Source organism: Typha latifolia, chromosome 14 (genome assembly GCF_019914945.1).
Source record: "Typha latifolia isolate L0001 chromosome 14, TyphaL0001v2, whole genome shotgun sequence".
NCBI lineage: Eukaryota > Viridiplantae > Streptophyta > Magnoliopsida > Poales > Typhaceae > Typha > Typha latifolia.
In genome coordinates, this window is record NC_133099.1 from 8,823,978 (window position 1) to 8,841,299 (window position 17,322).

At 32.9% G+C, this 17,322-nt stretch overlaps 1 protein-coding gene across 5 annotated transcripts; it reads right to left on the minus strand.

The window, feature by feature from the left end:
* Positions 1–1,130: 1,130 nt before the first annotated feature.
* LOC140800945 (protein REVEILLE 5-like) lies at positions 1,131–15,992 on the minus strand. Of its 5 annotated transcripts, none has more exons than XM_073155889.1 (9): positions 15,538–15,992; positions 13,310–13,367; positions 10,892–11,015; positions 10,632–10,811; positions 10,412–10,534; positions 9,324–9,433; positions 7,844–7,903; positions 1,719–1,813; positions 1,131–1,634 (listed from the first exon to the last, which is right to left on the minus strand). In XM_073155889.1, exons 1-9 carry the CDS (start codon positions 15,813–15,815, stop codon positions 1,619–1,621), a joined length of 1,044 nt encoding a protein of 347 aa, XP_073011990.1. In that variant the 5' UTR covers positions 15,816–15,992; the 3' UTR covers positions 1,131–1,618. The 5 variants fall into 5 exon arrangements, with proteins under 5 accessions (XP_073011990.1, XP_073011989.1, XP_073011988.1 ...); XM_073155888.1 differs by having other exon boundaries at positions 1,719–1,819; positions 15,538–15,970; XM_073155887.1 differs by having other exon boundaries at positions 1,719–1,819; positions 10,412–10,525; positions 10,632–10,823; positions 15,538–15,967.
* Positions 15,993–17,322: the final 1,330 nt, after the last annotated feature.

Genomic DNA, 17,322 nt, shown 5'->3' on the forward strand with positions numbered 1-17,322 from the left:
ATCTGATAAGCAGATTTGAGTTTGAATCAAATTCAATTCAAGTTTGACTTTAATATATCATGACTTAAGTTTGAACTAAATCTCAGGTGGTTTACCCTTTACAAAATCAAATCAATCATATAATCATATATAAAGTCAAATATGAGTAGCAAGACGTGTGAATTTATTTCAGATATTAGGCCCAACCACTAGCATAGACTTCGTGAGTTATACCCTTAACTAAAAGGTGGTATGAAAAAAATTCAACATAACTCTGCTCTGTGGCATATGAATTTATTCCAGTTGTCACTGTTGGAGGTATGATCAGTAATGAGTTTAAATATTTGTTTTTGAACTGTGTTCTTTTTTCTTAATTGAAAGAAGGTCAGGTTCATTCCATTGCTTTACAAAGAATAACCAAGAAGATATATATATATATATATATTAATATGATATCTTGAAACTTTTGTTATGGTAATTTTAAAAGAAAAAAAAAACACACACACAATATAGACTTTGTATGATTTAAATCCTATTATTTTTCTTCTGAAGAAAACCCCAGCCTTTAAAAAAAAATTAATATCCAATTAACACCCTACTGTTACTATTTAGTAACTGATATTACCAAATCAAAAACTCAATAACCAAACTTCTGAAATTATCAGAACAGTTTTGAATACCCATTGACATAAAAATTAATTTAGATATTTTAAAAATATTGGCTTTTATAAAATCTCATATTTCTTTTATAGATTCTTATATTTTGAGGTAAAGTATGTCAATTTAATCTAAAGTGTTAAGTAAATATTTTCTATAAGTAGGGAAGGGTTTGAACCAAAATAATCCTACAATATAGGGAGTCTTTTGCAAATTTCCTTTTTCTTTTTAATGTAGAGTAGAAGAATGAAGTGCAAGTTGAAAGTCTGTGTAAGTCTGTGTGTTTGGTTGCTAGAAAATAAAATTCAATAAGAATTTTTTACTTCAATAAAATTGCTTTCTTTTTTCCAAGAAAATATGTCAAAAAGAAATATAAATAAAGATATTTTTAATAATAAGAAAACTATTTCTTTAATTTATTCTTTACAATCAAACATTAATTTCTTAAAATTGAGTTCTTTCTTTCCTCACATTATAGCAAACAAAACACCCTCTACATGAAAGTGGGTAATCCACGACACATTCAAGTTTAACATAGAAATAAAAGTCATTTACAAGAGAGTATAATCCACATCAGATAGTCAGAAGAGCTATATATAACTCGAACTATTATTATGCAGCTTGATCTCACTACTATCTAACATACAAAAGTTTGAAGCAACTAAAAGTACATGGCATACATATATACATATACACACTACTCGCCAAACTTTCTCTTGGCCAACCACCTAAAATTTTACAAAGAAATCTCAAAACCGACTGTGAACAAGATCAGGGCTAGTCAGTGGCGATACAGATGGATATCGGCGGTATAAAGAACCACCTAATAATCCACTCTCAAACACTGCCACAAAGGTTTTAACCTCAAGAGAAATGATGAGCGCAATGCCGCTAATCTGACTGCTGATTAGTGTTTTATGACAGGAAAAGAGTGCTCTGCAGGACAGCTAGTTTATAGATGAAACCCGGTTGCCGTTGTGATTTATTCACCTTTCACCCTGGAAATTCTAAGATGTAAGCAAGGATATTTGCGATAAGAAAGATAAAAGAACAATGTTTTTGAGCATGCGGAAGAAATATACATGAATGGTGTGTTGAGAGTATCAGTATCTTGAAGCATATCATTGGCGCTGCCAGATTTAACTTTCTCTGGGGCAGAACTGTATGTAGATAGCAACTGTCTCTGGAAATATTACAAATATTAGCCAACCAATATTTATAAATTTAAGAGAAGGTAGACATATGAACAGGCAAATTGAATAACAAGATAGGCACTGGCACACCCATGGGCTGAATAACAAGATACTACCCATACTGGGCTGAAACCATGAGAAACCAGTTTCGCCCCCGGTTTTGGATCGGTAATTGACTGATATTGATACTTCAAACCATGGATGCACCAATCTAACTTTTTTTCTGCAATTCTATTTCTTTGAGTCTCTCTAAATTCTCTAAATTAATACTTTGCCCTCCAACAAGACGAGCTCCCCAAAAGCCCAAACGATGCTTAGCTAGAAATATACCAACCTTTTCCCAACGACCAAGATACAGAAACTATGATTATGCTGTACAAGCAATAAACCAACTTGTCATCCAGACTGTCAATATAAAAACATAACAAATCAAGTTCTATTTTATAAATCAAGTTCTATTCAAAAGAAGTTGGTAATCAAAATGGACAAAATGAAACAGATCCTTCCCTTGGAACCTATGCTGATCCATATCGGGCATGACTTGAGATATATTTATCCGCCTTTATCGCGGTATTGAGAAGAGGATTTGTAGGGGCAGCGCACCAGCCGCCCTGCCAAGGCCAATGGCACAAATGCAAGGTGGCCCAGGCAGCCCGATAACAGGTAAGATTTGATCCATTAAAATTAACCATTAAACTTATATAAAACAAAATCTCTAAAAGCCTAAAACAGTACAACCCTAACACCTCTTCCAGCTCTCCCTTCTATAGCCGGCGGCAGCGAGTGGCAATTAGCGACCAAGCAGCTAAGGCAGCGGCATGCAGCATGTGGCAACAGCAACGAAGAATGACAGTTGGCTACGTAGGTATGGTCCTTCTTCCCTTTCTCTCACTCACACTTCCTCACTCCCTCTCTCCCTTTCTCACTCTCCCTCTCTGTCTCACTCTCTCACACCGAAATATTTTCTTATTTTCAATTGTCTTAATTGTTAATTCTTATTAATATGTAATGCTAGGCAGTTAGAAAAATCAGAAATTAATTACAGTAATTATCGATTGTGTTTTCAGTTTTCACTGTTAATCAATAATCAGTTAATCCGTTGAATTATTTTTTACATTCTTTTTAACTTGTTAATCACTTAATATGGTAATTTGTTATTTCTTGTGAACATTATGGTTGTGAATTGTGATTATATTATTTAGTATTTTGGCGTAGTGTACTATTAAATATTTGTATATACTATATTAGTTACAACTTACATATAAGTGTAAAATATATATTATATATCTGTATTTTATATATTTATTTATTGGGTTTATATTAAAAATGTTAGATTACCTTGTCACCCGCCTTGTCGCTTGCCTTCTGCTTAGGCGCTAGGCGGTTAGGTGAACGTTTGCCACCCACGACCGCCTTTTGAAATATTGGTCTTGATATTCAAATTTACATCTGTATCCAAATAATCTATACAGAGATAGATATAGGTTGAAGAAAAGTATTTAAATAAATATCCATATATTTATATAATTTGAAATATTATGATTTTTTATAAAGATCCTTTTGTATCTTTATCAAGGTTTTCGATTCCAGATGATCCTGATCTAAATAAGCCAAAATAGATCGAGGATCAACAGATCGATTGAGTTTCAGCCGCTTCAACTGAAACTATGTATTTTGAGTTAAATAGGTGGAATTCATAAGGAATCCAACTTGTATTCGAACCAAGGCATTAAATTATTTAATGTCTGTGAAACCCACTCTTATCCCATCTCTTTTTCCTCTCTTTCCCCCTCTTTTTCTCTCTCTTCAAACAAGTTGTTGCTTCAACATTGATCCAACCTCTATTGACTTTTGGTGAACTCTTTCAACGCAACCGGCACCGTTAACCTTAGATGAACTCAAGTATGCAATTTTTTCTCTCTTCTATTTTTTTCTTTCTTCTCTCTTATATCAGACCAGCTCCCATGCTCTCTCTCTCTCATCTCCTCTCTACAGCAATCTCTCACTCTCCTCCCTCTCTCCTTTTCTTCTCTTTATTCTACAACAATCTTTTGCTGCAATACTAGAGTGGGAAGAAGAGAGAAAAACGAAGAGAGAGGGAGAGGCTAAAGAGGAAGAGTAGAGATAGGAGAACTCAATCTCTTTTCTCCATCAATTTGTTAACCGCAGTAACAAAGAGAGAGAGAAAGAGAGGGAGTGGAGAGCGGGAGAGGGAGAGGGAGAGGGAGAAAGAGACTAAGAAATTAATTTGGGGTTTTTCTGAACTTAAAATTTGTCTTTCATTTTTTTGAATTTGATCTATGTTTATGTTTGGTTTATGCTAAAAATGGGAATGACTTCAAGCTACAGGATACCGACATTATATGGCATCATTACAATATTATTGGACAGAATAAAAGACTTGTCAAATGCAATTAGTATAAAAAAAAAATGAGTGGTGATGCTAACCATATAAAAGAACATTTCGTTAAAAGACAAGAAAATGTAGCAGTTTCCATTCAAGTATGTTTGGAAATCTAAAAGCAAATGTTAGCTTATCTAATATGCAAACAAAAGGATAAATAATCTATAAAACAAAGAGGATTAATAGTTATCAAGAATAATGCATGACCTTGAAATAAATAAAAAATTAATGATAATAGCAGTAGGCACAGTGAGGAAGATGATAAAAATAGCAATGAAAGAGAGAAAACATATGTATAAGTAGCAGATGAGAAGAATAGGTGGTGGTAGCTTTGATAGATCTAAATTAGTTTACATACAAAGAGAAAATATGGGAGCAATAATTCTAGGACTCCTAGTGTCACTGGAGAGTCTAGAAATATTCAATCAATAAAAACATATCTTCACAAAAAAAGAGGTCAGATACAAATTACTCTCAAGATAGCTTTCAAAGCAAATTGATAAAGTTATCTTTAAATTTTTCTTCTATACTTATATTTTTTTCAATATAGCTGATAGTCATTATTATCATATTATGGTAAATGTTATACCAATGATGGTTGTGCCTCCGTCGGCATGGCACGCCTTATGCACGACCCTATGTGCCACTAGCACAAATTTAACATAATTTTAAAAAAAATTAGAATGTTTAAAGATGTTTTTGGGTCTTCGGCACATCAATCTTTAGTTTTTTATTTGAATATATTTATTAAAACCTAGATTACAGTCTTTTATCTTTATATTATTTTTATAAATGACCTATTTTATTAAAGATATAGTAATAGTCAAATATAAATATTATTCAACACATAATATAATTGAATACATTCATTAAAATTTGTATTGATGGTTGAACATGTAATAATATTCAACATATAATATTAATTGATAACAGTTCAATAATTAAAACTAATATCTAGTAAAAATGCGAAATGACGAGGAGAATCAAAAACTTCATTTGCCAACAAAGGACTAAGATGAGAATGTTGCATTAAATACTGTTGATAATCTTTAATCATATTAATGATGGTGACTTCATTTGCTGATACAAAAATAACACTAAACTTGTTTGATAATGATTGATTGATATAAATAAGAAAAAGTTAACAAAAAAATGAGCTCTACATCGGCACGGGTCGGCACGCACTCTTGCCGGACTGACACTGCTCGGCACAAGAGTGTGTCATTGGCACATCTTGTGCTAGGTGTCATGCCACAACTAGCATAACAAGTGTCGATCGTCACGTCCCGTGCCAACCAGCACGGCCATCATTATGCTAAACAATGGTAAGGTCTAGTGTTCAGACTCCTAGTTTAAATAATAATGCTATAAAATATCTTGAGTCAAAAGTAGATAAGTTTCATAGTTATATTGAACAATTTAAAAGCTAGTGGGATAAATTTGTTTGTATGTTAATGTGTGATAGGTGGACTACACAAAATTAGAGAAATATAATTAATTTCTTAGTGTACTCATGCATATAAATAGTATTTTGAAGATTGTGAATGTGCTCATTTCAAAAATGGAGATTATATTTTTTAGCTGATAGATGATGTAATGAAAAAATAGGTGAAAAAGGGTAATCAAGTAGTTACTAATAATAGAGCAAATTATAAGTAACTGTTGGACAATTACTTATGTTGAAAAGATAATATTTGTATTGGACATCATATGTTACACATTATTTTGATCTCATGTTAGGATATTATATAAAGACTTGTTTGTTTAGAGTTCAGGGGTAGCCCCGAACTCGGTTAGAGACCCTTAGCCTAGTTTAGTAATCAAACACATTTTTAACTTCTTTTTTCCTAGTCAAGTTCAATCTCCAACAAATAATAATATATAAATTTTAATATTATTTTAAATTGATTCCAATTTTACTCATGACATGATTTAAATCTATCAATTTTATATCTTGTCAATCTTCTCTCTTCCAAACATATATAATTTTTTATTATAAAAGAGCTCTTTTACTATGGCTAAAAAAAATAACACTGAAAAAAAATATTCATACACAGAGTAAAAAAACATCTACAAATTAGATGACACTCCAAATTTGACAACAATAGTAAAAAAGATCTTAATTCAAACTATCTTCATCACAGTGTTTTCTAGATTACTTTCTCCTTGATTCATACCAAAACACATAATAGATTGACAACAGAAAGATTTGACAAGTTAGTGCCCTACCATTATAATATGAGATTGTGGAAGAAAAATTTAAGAAAGCAGATAATGATCAATTGATTAATTGATTTAAATAATTTTTTATTTGAAAACTAACTCCATAAATCAAAGAAGTGAGGGAAAAATATTAGATGATAGAGACAACCCTTAGTTGAATGAGATATTACAAGAGGAGACCGCAACAAGGGTAGAAAACGGTACGACTCGTTTGGCAACAAGATAGTAGAGCTATCAGTACTAGTGATAATTTTGATGATCCTGATGATACACCTTGTGCTGAAATCATCTATTCCACATTTACTAAAGGAAGTCAAGGAGATCAACACATAGGAATTGAAGCCAAAGAAAATAAGGATATATATATATATATATATATATATATATATATATATATATATATATACATATCAACAACGTTGTTATGAGAATGTTGTTTCCTATGATAATGATTCATTGAATATTGATTATTTGGAATGATCACAAACTTCAAATGTTAGTTATTACCTTCCTCAAACACAACAAGAAGGGCAATCATTTGATATTACTAGTTTAATGCAATAACTCGTTGGAGTATAAGGCCTTAAACATCAATACTTACGAATTTATGGTAACAATGATGATGACTATAAAAATTTATTAGATCCAGCTTAGAATTCATCATGGTTTTAAGTGAGTATTTTTAGTTTTTAGAATTCATATATGAGTCATTATTATCTTCTTATATTTCTATCCTTCTCTCTAAAATTTTTTAAAAAATCCTACATTTTTAAAGAAAATTTAGAATTTTACATTATTAAAAAAATTAGCCTAATACTATATTGACCGATATGTATCGTTTTTTCAAACAATTATCCTGATACTTAGAACCTTGATCTTTATATAAATATCTAATATTATTTTAAAATATATTTAGTTATTTACTAACTACACTATAGATTTCAATAATTATATCACAAGTTCTTACAAATTCAGAAAATGAATACAGAAATATTTGATATCCGATCTGCATCCGTAACTATACATAATGGATATGGCAATTAAATTCAATATCTGCTCACTATCTGTATTTAGATCCATATCCAAAGAAAAAGTATGGATATAGATATGATTTTTCCTATCGAATTTGAATCCAATCCATTGATAAAATCATATCCGTATCCGATCCATTTTCACCCCTACTAGGATCACAAGAGCAATTATATGATTATATCAAAGAGCTCGTTTTATTTTGGGAATCAAGATGCAGTTTTGGTGTATATGCTACTTATGGGAATGAAGGAATCATGCATATCTCCGCAACAATCACATCAGAACAAAACCTAATCTAACAAAAAGTAAAAATATTAAAGGAAGAAATATGATGAACTCTGATGAAGATACTTACATGTGCCTCAAAGTCAGGGCTAGTCAGATTGATAGATAAATTCCTCATCAGCAACAATACCTGGACAATATAAGAAATCAATATCTGAGGTAAATTTGTAGCACCTTACCAGATATCTATATATTAGAACTAGAAGAGGTTGATTATCAAGTAGGAAAGTCTTTTCCAGCAAGATGAAATTTTTAAAATCATAAACCAATAATTCCTACATTGACCAAGGTACACAAAAAAGCTGCATCAATGTGCAATGAAAGATAAAGAGTGTCGCATATCATTTTCTGCAACAAATATATTGGATCTAATCTAGACATCATGTAACACTAAATGATGCATCAAAGAATTAACTTTGAAAGCATAAAATTTTCTCTTGTGAAAGCATTCATTTTTCTCCCAAACCAAATCACCACCCATGCTATTCATCATCAGGGTGAGGTTTATAAGTGCTTGCCATTAAAAATAATGAGAAGAATACCAATACCTTTTGATGATGTAGTTCTGGAACTTCGAAATTGGATCAAAAGTTCAAAACAATGAAAGTAATACAGGAAAACTTCATTCTGTACATAAACCAAGCTTAATCAAGCTTATTGAAAAATTATTCTTATTAACATACAACCAATGGCATGATTTAACTGTAAACCACTTTCTCCATTTGGCTATTAAAAAAGCAAATGTTATTAAAAATTTAGCATATTACCATTATCATGATTTAAATGAAAACCACTTTCTCCACATGGCTACTAAACACTCATTTACTAGCCTCGCCTTGAAACAATAGGGAAAAAACCACAAATATTATACACTCAAGTACCCCTCTGGGCAGTAACCAAGGATGTGCAACATTTTACTTCCAAACATCTGATTCAAATAGATACAATTTTCATAAACTAGTGTGCACTGGAAAGCCAAATTAACTATTATACACTACTTTCGCATTTTTAAGAAAAAAATGTCTCTCAGTTAACCGGAACACTACTTTGGTATTTTTTAAGAAATATTTATATCTGAAAACACTAGCAAGATATTATTGTCCAATTGTATTCACAAAGTTCCTTATGTTATACATATCATTACAACATTGAAGGATCCCATGATAAAACAATTTTCTTGCAACATCCTGCAACAACCACATTCTCAACCCTACAGTAGCACTTTTTGTTAACAGAAACTTCATAACAAGATGGAGTCAGCAATGTCATTTTAAACTTATTTAAATAATAATACTTTGGCATTAAAGATCAACCTCATTTCCTACTCATCTACTTTTCAACATTCTTTTATATAAAACTATCAAAGGAACTGTCATTAGAAGTTCAGATAATGTTTTATTACAGAGCGACATTTATACGCATTAACCAATTTACATGATAAGCATATGAACCCCATGCACCATTTAACTGCATGCCACTATTGTTTGCCAGAAAACAGTAATGTGTTCTGCAATATATAAGTAATTGATACTGCTAGATAGATGACATACTGTTTCAACATCAATCGGATCCATCTCTTTTAGCTTCTGCAAATGCCCAGTTGTGTTTGGATCAAACACGCTGCCAAGAAAGCTGTATACCTGAGCGAAGTCTGGCATAACTACATGATATAAAAGAGAGGAAAAAATAAGCAAGGTTACATAATGAATGAAAATGAGAAATCAAACAGTGCTTTTGAGGGCACACATAAGCTTTCTCACCTCTGTGTGGATTGATAAAAAGGTACCATGACAATTGCATCAATAATTGGTGATCAAGCAATAAAACAAATGGCAAGCACAGAAGATATACAAAAAGAGTACGCGCATTGAATGTACTCCACAGTCCACATCTCCATCTTTGTGGCAATATGGAACAAGTATGGGAATTCCTCTGTTGTCATACTAGTGTATGGCCTATATAACTGTGGACTGCCATAGATGTACATACTATTTAAGTATTTATCATTATAGTCTTCTGCCAATTTAGTTAAGGCATTCTAAAGAAGATATGCGCCACTTGTACTGAATACTATGCATAAAAAGCATCTTGAATAAGATTTAGATTAGCCTCAGCCACTCAGAATATATCAAATATCTTCAACACAATATTGAATATGTTAAATATTTTTTGTGTAAAATATTGTGAATTTCCATTTTCCTTGCCCAACATTTTACTCAAATCTTCATGCAAAATTCACCCATGTAAATAGCCTATGAGCTCAGAAATTGATTTGCAAGCTCATAAGCTGATCTCGACTTAATAAACTTCTTGTACTGGTTGATATGGGAAAACAGGGCCTGATTGTGGATACCCTCCCACAGTGACAGATAGAGATTTGCACCGCATTGAGCCCCCATTCCAAGCAGTGCAACAATCATTATTTTAGATTATCATGGCACACCAGAACATACGCCAACTAGAAATGGAGTAAGCTATAACAGCTCAACAATATAAAACTGAAATAGCCCAAAATTTTCTGCTATGCTTCCCCAATATCCTAACCATCGCCAAAAGCAATATGCACGAGCATTCTAAAATATGGTGCGCCATACATGCAATCAAAGTAAATATTTTAAGAAGTGAAACTGATATTCACCATGAAGTGATGGGACTTGATTTTCTTGCTCAGTCGTATCAGAAGTCAACCAAGTTCTAGAAGGGCTTTCAGCACTGCTACAACAGTTATTTCCCACAATAGCTCCAGTAGGCACTGTATCATCTGTAGAACATGTTAGCCTTCTAAAAAAATGACACTATCTATAAAAGGTGAAGAATGATAAATTTAAGAAATGATTCTTTTGAGTCTATGATTAAACCTTTCGTCATATTAGATGCACTAACAGGCGGAAGAGAAGAATTGGTCCATGATGAAACTGTCGCAGCACTTGTCGTAGAGTTCCTAATGACAGCGGAGGTATCTGTAGATAAAAGATAGCCTGGTTCTAGCTGATGAGAAGAAGCCTGAAGTGGTGTGGCAGCTTGAGATAATTGGGAAGCTGCAAAGTTTCCTAAGAAACCCATTAGATGCACTAAAGTCTAAAACACAAAGGTCACAATTTTGTCAAACATTTCATACCACTTTTAGGGGCTTTTTGCGGATATGGATGTGCAGCTTTCCTCTTTGGACGAGGAGGTGGCACATGTTCACTCGTGCCACTTTTTTGAACCTTCAAAAAGTACTTCTGCGCATGACTCCTTATCTATAAAGACTGCTTTTAGATTTTTGCATGAAGGGTCCCGATGTATATTTTAACTTTTAAGGTTACATATCTATCTCCAGGCTAACAGCATGAAATTAACTTCAGAAAAACATTCCCTTTCTTGAGATTTACAAAATTATATGCAGACAACACAACTCAAGAAGTTTATGTATGAAACATACGAAAAAAAAAAAGTTACTCCTCAATGCATCTTTTAGTCTGTGCTCTTGTTACCTTGTTCCAGAATTAATATCCAAAATAGGTGTTGTTCCCTCTAGACAAAGATCATGCAATACTTTGTGTCAAGCAGCATAAGAAAATCGTTGCCAGTTTGCAAACCTTTTCCAGTTCCACTGCTTCAATACTAGAGAAATTACATCTACTGGCTTAGAATATTCAAAACATAGCACTTGCTTGTTTCTCTCATGACATAGTTATTTTTGAACAAAACTTGATTTTCCTACATTGCAAGTCTATAATAATGTTTTACCATAGAAATATTAGGAACAAAAGGGACAAAAAGCAAAAGAGATCAAATTGGTGAAAAGAGGTCTTTCTACACACTGAGGCTCCTGCCAATGTGGGGTCTAGTGAGGGAAGATATGTGCAACACTCATGACTAAGGAGATTGTTTCTGTGACTTGATCTATGATGTATAGCACATAAGGATCGAGTTTAACTGTCACAGCAAGTTACACGGTCATATCTCCAATAGAGATCAACGGTCCTGGTGTTCAATCCAAATATTGAATAAATGATTCTCAGAGTACCAATGAAATACAGAAAAATAGAAACTAGTTCAACAGAACAGTTATGAACCATAGAAACAGAAGAGAGTGTACAAAATCAGGAAGCATAAAAACTTGCACATTGTGTTGCTTGATTGTCTGCTTTTACAATACAGTAGGCTATATTGGTTTTCATGTCAAAATTTGAAGAAAATGATTGCGCTGTAGAAGCCGGAGACTGTATTTCCACTATCATTAATGATTTTTAATAAGAATGCTACATTCAGGGACTCACAACTCCTTATTCTGCATCATTTATGTCCTACAACTAAATTTCCCACTAAAAGGACTTTCCACAAATTGAAATATGACTAAGAAAGAATGTATTATGGTTCAGAAGCTCTTCATGGTTGTACACACATTATATATAACAAATGAGATGGCCCTCCACCAGTAGTATAGGTAGCATAACTACTACTACAATGACATAGATAACTAAAGTTCCAAGTATTGGAATCGAGATCGAGATTGGCCGTCCGAAAGAACGATATGTATCAGCGCTATCGGCCGTTCATATCGGTCTGTATTTTAAAATAATTTTTAAAACATAAAAAAATTCTAAGTTTTTTAGAAAAATAATAAGAAGATATAAATATAAATTATTCATATATAAAGTCTAGAAACTAAAAAAATAAATATTATTTTCTCAATTTCTATCTCTTCCCCTTGCTACCACTCACACACTCTCTCCCTCTCTCACACAATTAAAAAAAATTCTTACCTTCTCTCCAACTAATTATTTCTCTTATCAAACTCTCTCTCTAGCTCTCTTTTATCAAACTCTCTTCCTCACTAATTTTCTCTCCCACTAACTCTCTCTCTTAAGTCTTATCAAACTCTCTCCCCCAAACTTTCTCTCCCACTACCTCTCTCTCTCCCCAGTAACTCTCTCTTATTATCTCTCTCCCTCACCCTCACCAACTATCACCTCCCTTCAACATATTTTTTTATTTTTTATTTGTTCTCCACTTCTCTCTCTCTTCTCTTCCTCTCTCTCTTCTTCCCTCTCCGTCTTATTGCCGCAACTCACAAACTCCCTCTCTTTCTCTCTCTTTCCTTTTCTCTTCTCCCCTCTCTTTCTCTCTCTTTCCCTTTCTCTTCTCCCCTCTCTTTCTCTCTTACCCACACTCATCTCGAGCAGAATCGGCAAAAACTAGGAACCATATAGGTAGCAACTGTCTTGGCATTAGTGGCCAAAAGTTGTCTTATCAAGTCCCCAGAAAACATTATTAAAACTTACTTATGTCAAAAGGTACAGCACAAGGCAACAAATGGCAATGACCTTATAAACCAAGTAAATTAAGATATCACAATGAAGGAGTATATCAAGGTGGGGGCACTTACATAACCATTGATCTATCAATCAGGGTATCCAAGTATATCTTAACATAATTCAAATAACTACAAGACCAAAGACCTATGCCTTGGGCCCAGCAGAAGGCAAATAAAATCACAAATTAGTAGACACATAGCAAAGGTAACTGTTATGAACAACTAACAAGATACCTGTATTACTGTCTTTGAGCCAACAAATGCTTCTATCTTCTTCCAGTCACGATCAAATCTGCAAGAACCAAAATGGAAAAATAAAGATAATTCGATGTTCCAAAAGTCGAGATCTTTTTGGTACTTCTACAATATACTGTAAAAAAAAAGTTGCTACTTGCTAGGTTACATACCATTGTAATTGCACAACCAAATTACAAGAGATCATAATTAAAGATAATATTCTGCTAGTGCAATCTCCTTATCCGATTTAAAAAATTATTGCACATTTTGTAGATTATATTCAGCATGAATATAAAAATATCAAAAACCATCTTGGAGTCTTCTCGGGAGATAATATAACCATGTTCTTTTGGAGAAGATATATGTTCAAAGATGGCCATGCCAATTGGCACCCCGTGTCGACTGGCATTTACAATGCCAATGGAGTATCAGCACCCGGCATGTGCCAGTGGCACAACATCGTGCCAGGGTCTGCTGACTTGTGTCGACCAACCTGCTAACCAGTTGCCAATCGGCACAGATTTTCTATATTAGTTTGTTTTACAATTTAAAACTAATTTAAGGGGTATAAATGATAGATCTAGCTTAATTTTATTAGATATATCATTTGAAATGGCTTTTCAATGAAAACTACTCCTAAAAAAGTAGGAATCAAAGGAAAATTTTGATTCACCCCAAAATTTCCTATATTTAAAAAAATTGAAAATTAATATGTCAAATTCATTCAAATTGGGTCAAAATTGATATAGAAAATATTAGATTAACTCCATATAATTTGATTTGAACACAAATTTTATAAATTTTAGCTAAAATTTCAGCATAATTAAATTTCCCCCAAATTTCAAAAAAAATTTAAAATTAATGTCAAATTCACTCAAATTCGATCAAATTGATATTAAAAAAATGTCATATTAACTATGTTCAATTATGTATTAGTTTTAATTATTGAAATATTGTCAATTAATGAATGTATTCAATCACATCATGTGTTGAATAATGTTTCTATTCAACTATTATATTTTTAATAAAATAGGTCATTTACAAAAAAACCTAAGGATAAAGACATAAATGTAGGCTTTGATGCATATATTCAAACTAAAAACTAAGTGTTGATATGCCAAAGATACCAAAACATCTCTAAATACCATATAATATTTATTAGAAATGTGCCAAAAATGTGCCAATGCGTGCCAGTGACACAAAGGGGCATGTCGACCAAAGATTGGCACGAGACAACCATCCTTGATATGTATTCTTCATTTGGTCAATCTTCTAATCTTCATCGCAACATAGACCAAGGATTCAATATGAGAAAGAATGATAGATCAAGCTAATCTGCTTCTCATGCCATTCTAACTCCCAAAAGAATAGCATCAGTGCATCAATTAAAAAACTAAAAAAAGTCTTCAATCAAAAATTTCCTCCAAACAACTACACTCTTTATTTCTTAAATCCAATAGAATTAAGAAAAGAAATTAAAAGAAAACACCAATGAAGGCCAAAAAAGTTATAATTTAATGGCCGGAAAATAAAAGAACAACCCTGCAGAAAGAAACCATGAAAACCAATACGGAAAATATACTTCGTTCAATCATCAAAGTTAACAACTTTATGCTAATAAATCACCACTCAAAAATGCAATTAATAGGAATATTCAAATCCCAGCTGAATCCATCACTAATAACTTATCACAGAAACCAAAAGATATGATCTAGAACTCTAAACCTAGTTGGCCCGAGGTCCAGTTTTTCGCAGTGAATCTTCTCTCGTTTGACGGTTCTTTGTCTGAATCACGCGAAAGCCAAAACCTTCGGTGCCTTACTTCTTTTCATCGGCGAAGCCAATTACGATCAATTGATGACCCCAAAGCACAAACAGCAAATGAATCTGCTCGAAAAATAAAAGAACAATTTGCAGACAGAAACCGCAAAAGCAAATGAGCATAGTTCGCTCGATCATCGAAATCCAACTTTGAAAGAACATTTCGATTCAAGTTAACAACTTTACCCCAACAAACCCTACCCAAGATGCAATCAATCCCAATTAACCATGGAAATCCCAGATACCAAATCGCATAATTCTACTTAAAACCCAGAACCCAAATCGAATCGATGACTCCAAATCTCAATCACAGAGAGCGAGAGAGAGAGAGAGAGAGAGAGAGAGAGAGAGAGAGAGAGAGAGAGAGAGAGAGAGAGAGAGAGAGAGAGAAAGGCGATTCTTACAGTTGGAGAGCCTCGAGGAACTTGTCGTGCTCCTGCTCCGTCCAGCTCTCCCTCGACTTGGTGATGGTGTAGGGCTTCCGGATCTTCTTGCTGGGGTCCTCGGACGACGAAGTAGCGGCCGCGGCGGCACTGAAGGAGGCGCTTACTGCGGGAAGAGCCATGGGAGGAGGTGGCGGCGGCGGCGGTGGTGGTGGAGGAGGAGGAGGCGAGAAGAAGACGACAGCACCGCCGCCTCCTATTCCGCCTTCCGTTGATGAGTTGGGATTCAAGGCTAACATGTAAAGAAGAATTCACAGAGCGATGGAGATGGATTTCGTAGCTTCTTAGTTTTCTTCTTCCTCTTTGTTGATTTGGGGGGAGAGAGAGAGAGAGAGAGAGAGAGTGGTGGTGGTGGACTTAGAAGGATGGGGTTTAACTATTCCAAACCGACTCCTCCTACTTGGGGACCATTTTCCTTTTTCCTTTTCACAATTTGGCAAATAAAACCTACATTTTAACGATATTACATAATAAACCCTCTCTTTCCATAGTTTACAAATAGAACCCCTAGTTGCTGACAAATACTAAGCTACACCCCACCCACCATCCAATGGATAGAAATAGTTTAACCCAATAATTAGCTTAGAGACAAATCCTACCATTTAACTTAATCATGCATCCAAATCAAATTAAAATTATTATTATTTAATCTCAAAAAGTCATATTTAGAGAGGTGATACGAGAGTAATTTAGATATATAAATAGCACTTAAAATAAATGAGTCTTAAATTAACTCATCTTCAAGTTTTAAAAAAAATTTAAAAATTTAAAAAAAAAAAAGAGCTCTATCTCATCTACAACCTGAAACATAATTAATCAATAAAATAAATTCTAAAGGGATTTCTAATAAACAACGGAAGAGAATAAAGAATAATTGATATAGAGGAAGATTCAAATCAATAATTCTATTGCTCATCCCTTCTCTTCTAGGGTGTGAGATTTGTGGCCAAAGATAATAATAAGAAGGTAACACCATGTCTTAGAGGAAGGAGAAGATAACATAATATCTAGGATTTTTTTATAGAGGGTGTTAATATTAAATTATAGGGTATGTTATTTAAATAAATTTTATAATGTAAGTTGCAATTTAAATATATTAAAAGTATAGGGTGTAAAACCACAAATAAGTGAAAAGGTAGGGCATCAAATATAATTTTTCCTTCTTTTTTAACTAGTAATGCAATGAGAAGTTTTTTTTAACTAACTAGTCATATTTCAAGTTATTTTTATCCAAATAGATTACCCTTCAAACTTAGCTGCTAGTAAAATATTAATAAGATTGATGTTTAGTTTTAGATAGAAACACTAAATTCAGTGTTTTTATTTTATCTGTAAGTTAACAAAATAAAATATTGATTTTATCGGTGGTTTATATATATATAACGCTAAACTTATTAGTAGTTTATTTGAAAATTTTCAGATGAAACGCTGATAAATTTAACTAACTCTATCTTCTTCTTTTTCTTTTTTGACATATATAAAATATTGATCAAATCATGGTCTTATATATAAGAAGAGATGTTGAACTTATTTGTATTTTTTCTTCTTAGATAAAATACCGATAAGTTCAGTGTTGCAACGACGATAGTAAAATAGTCCTATTTTGGTATTAAATTTAAATTTAATGCGTCCTCTACTTCATTAAATAAAAAGTTTGAAAGAGGGCTAATTTGGTCAAAAGTACATACAATGTGTACTTGAAAAAGAGTTTTGATAGTGCTTGATGCATATGATTATACACATAAA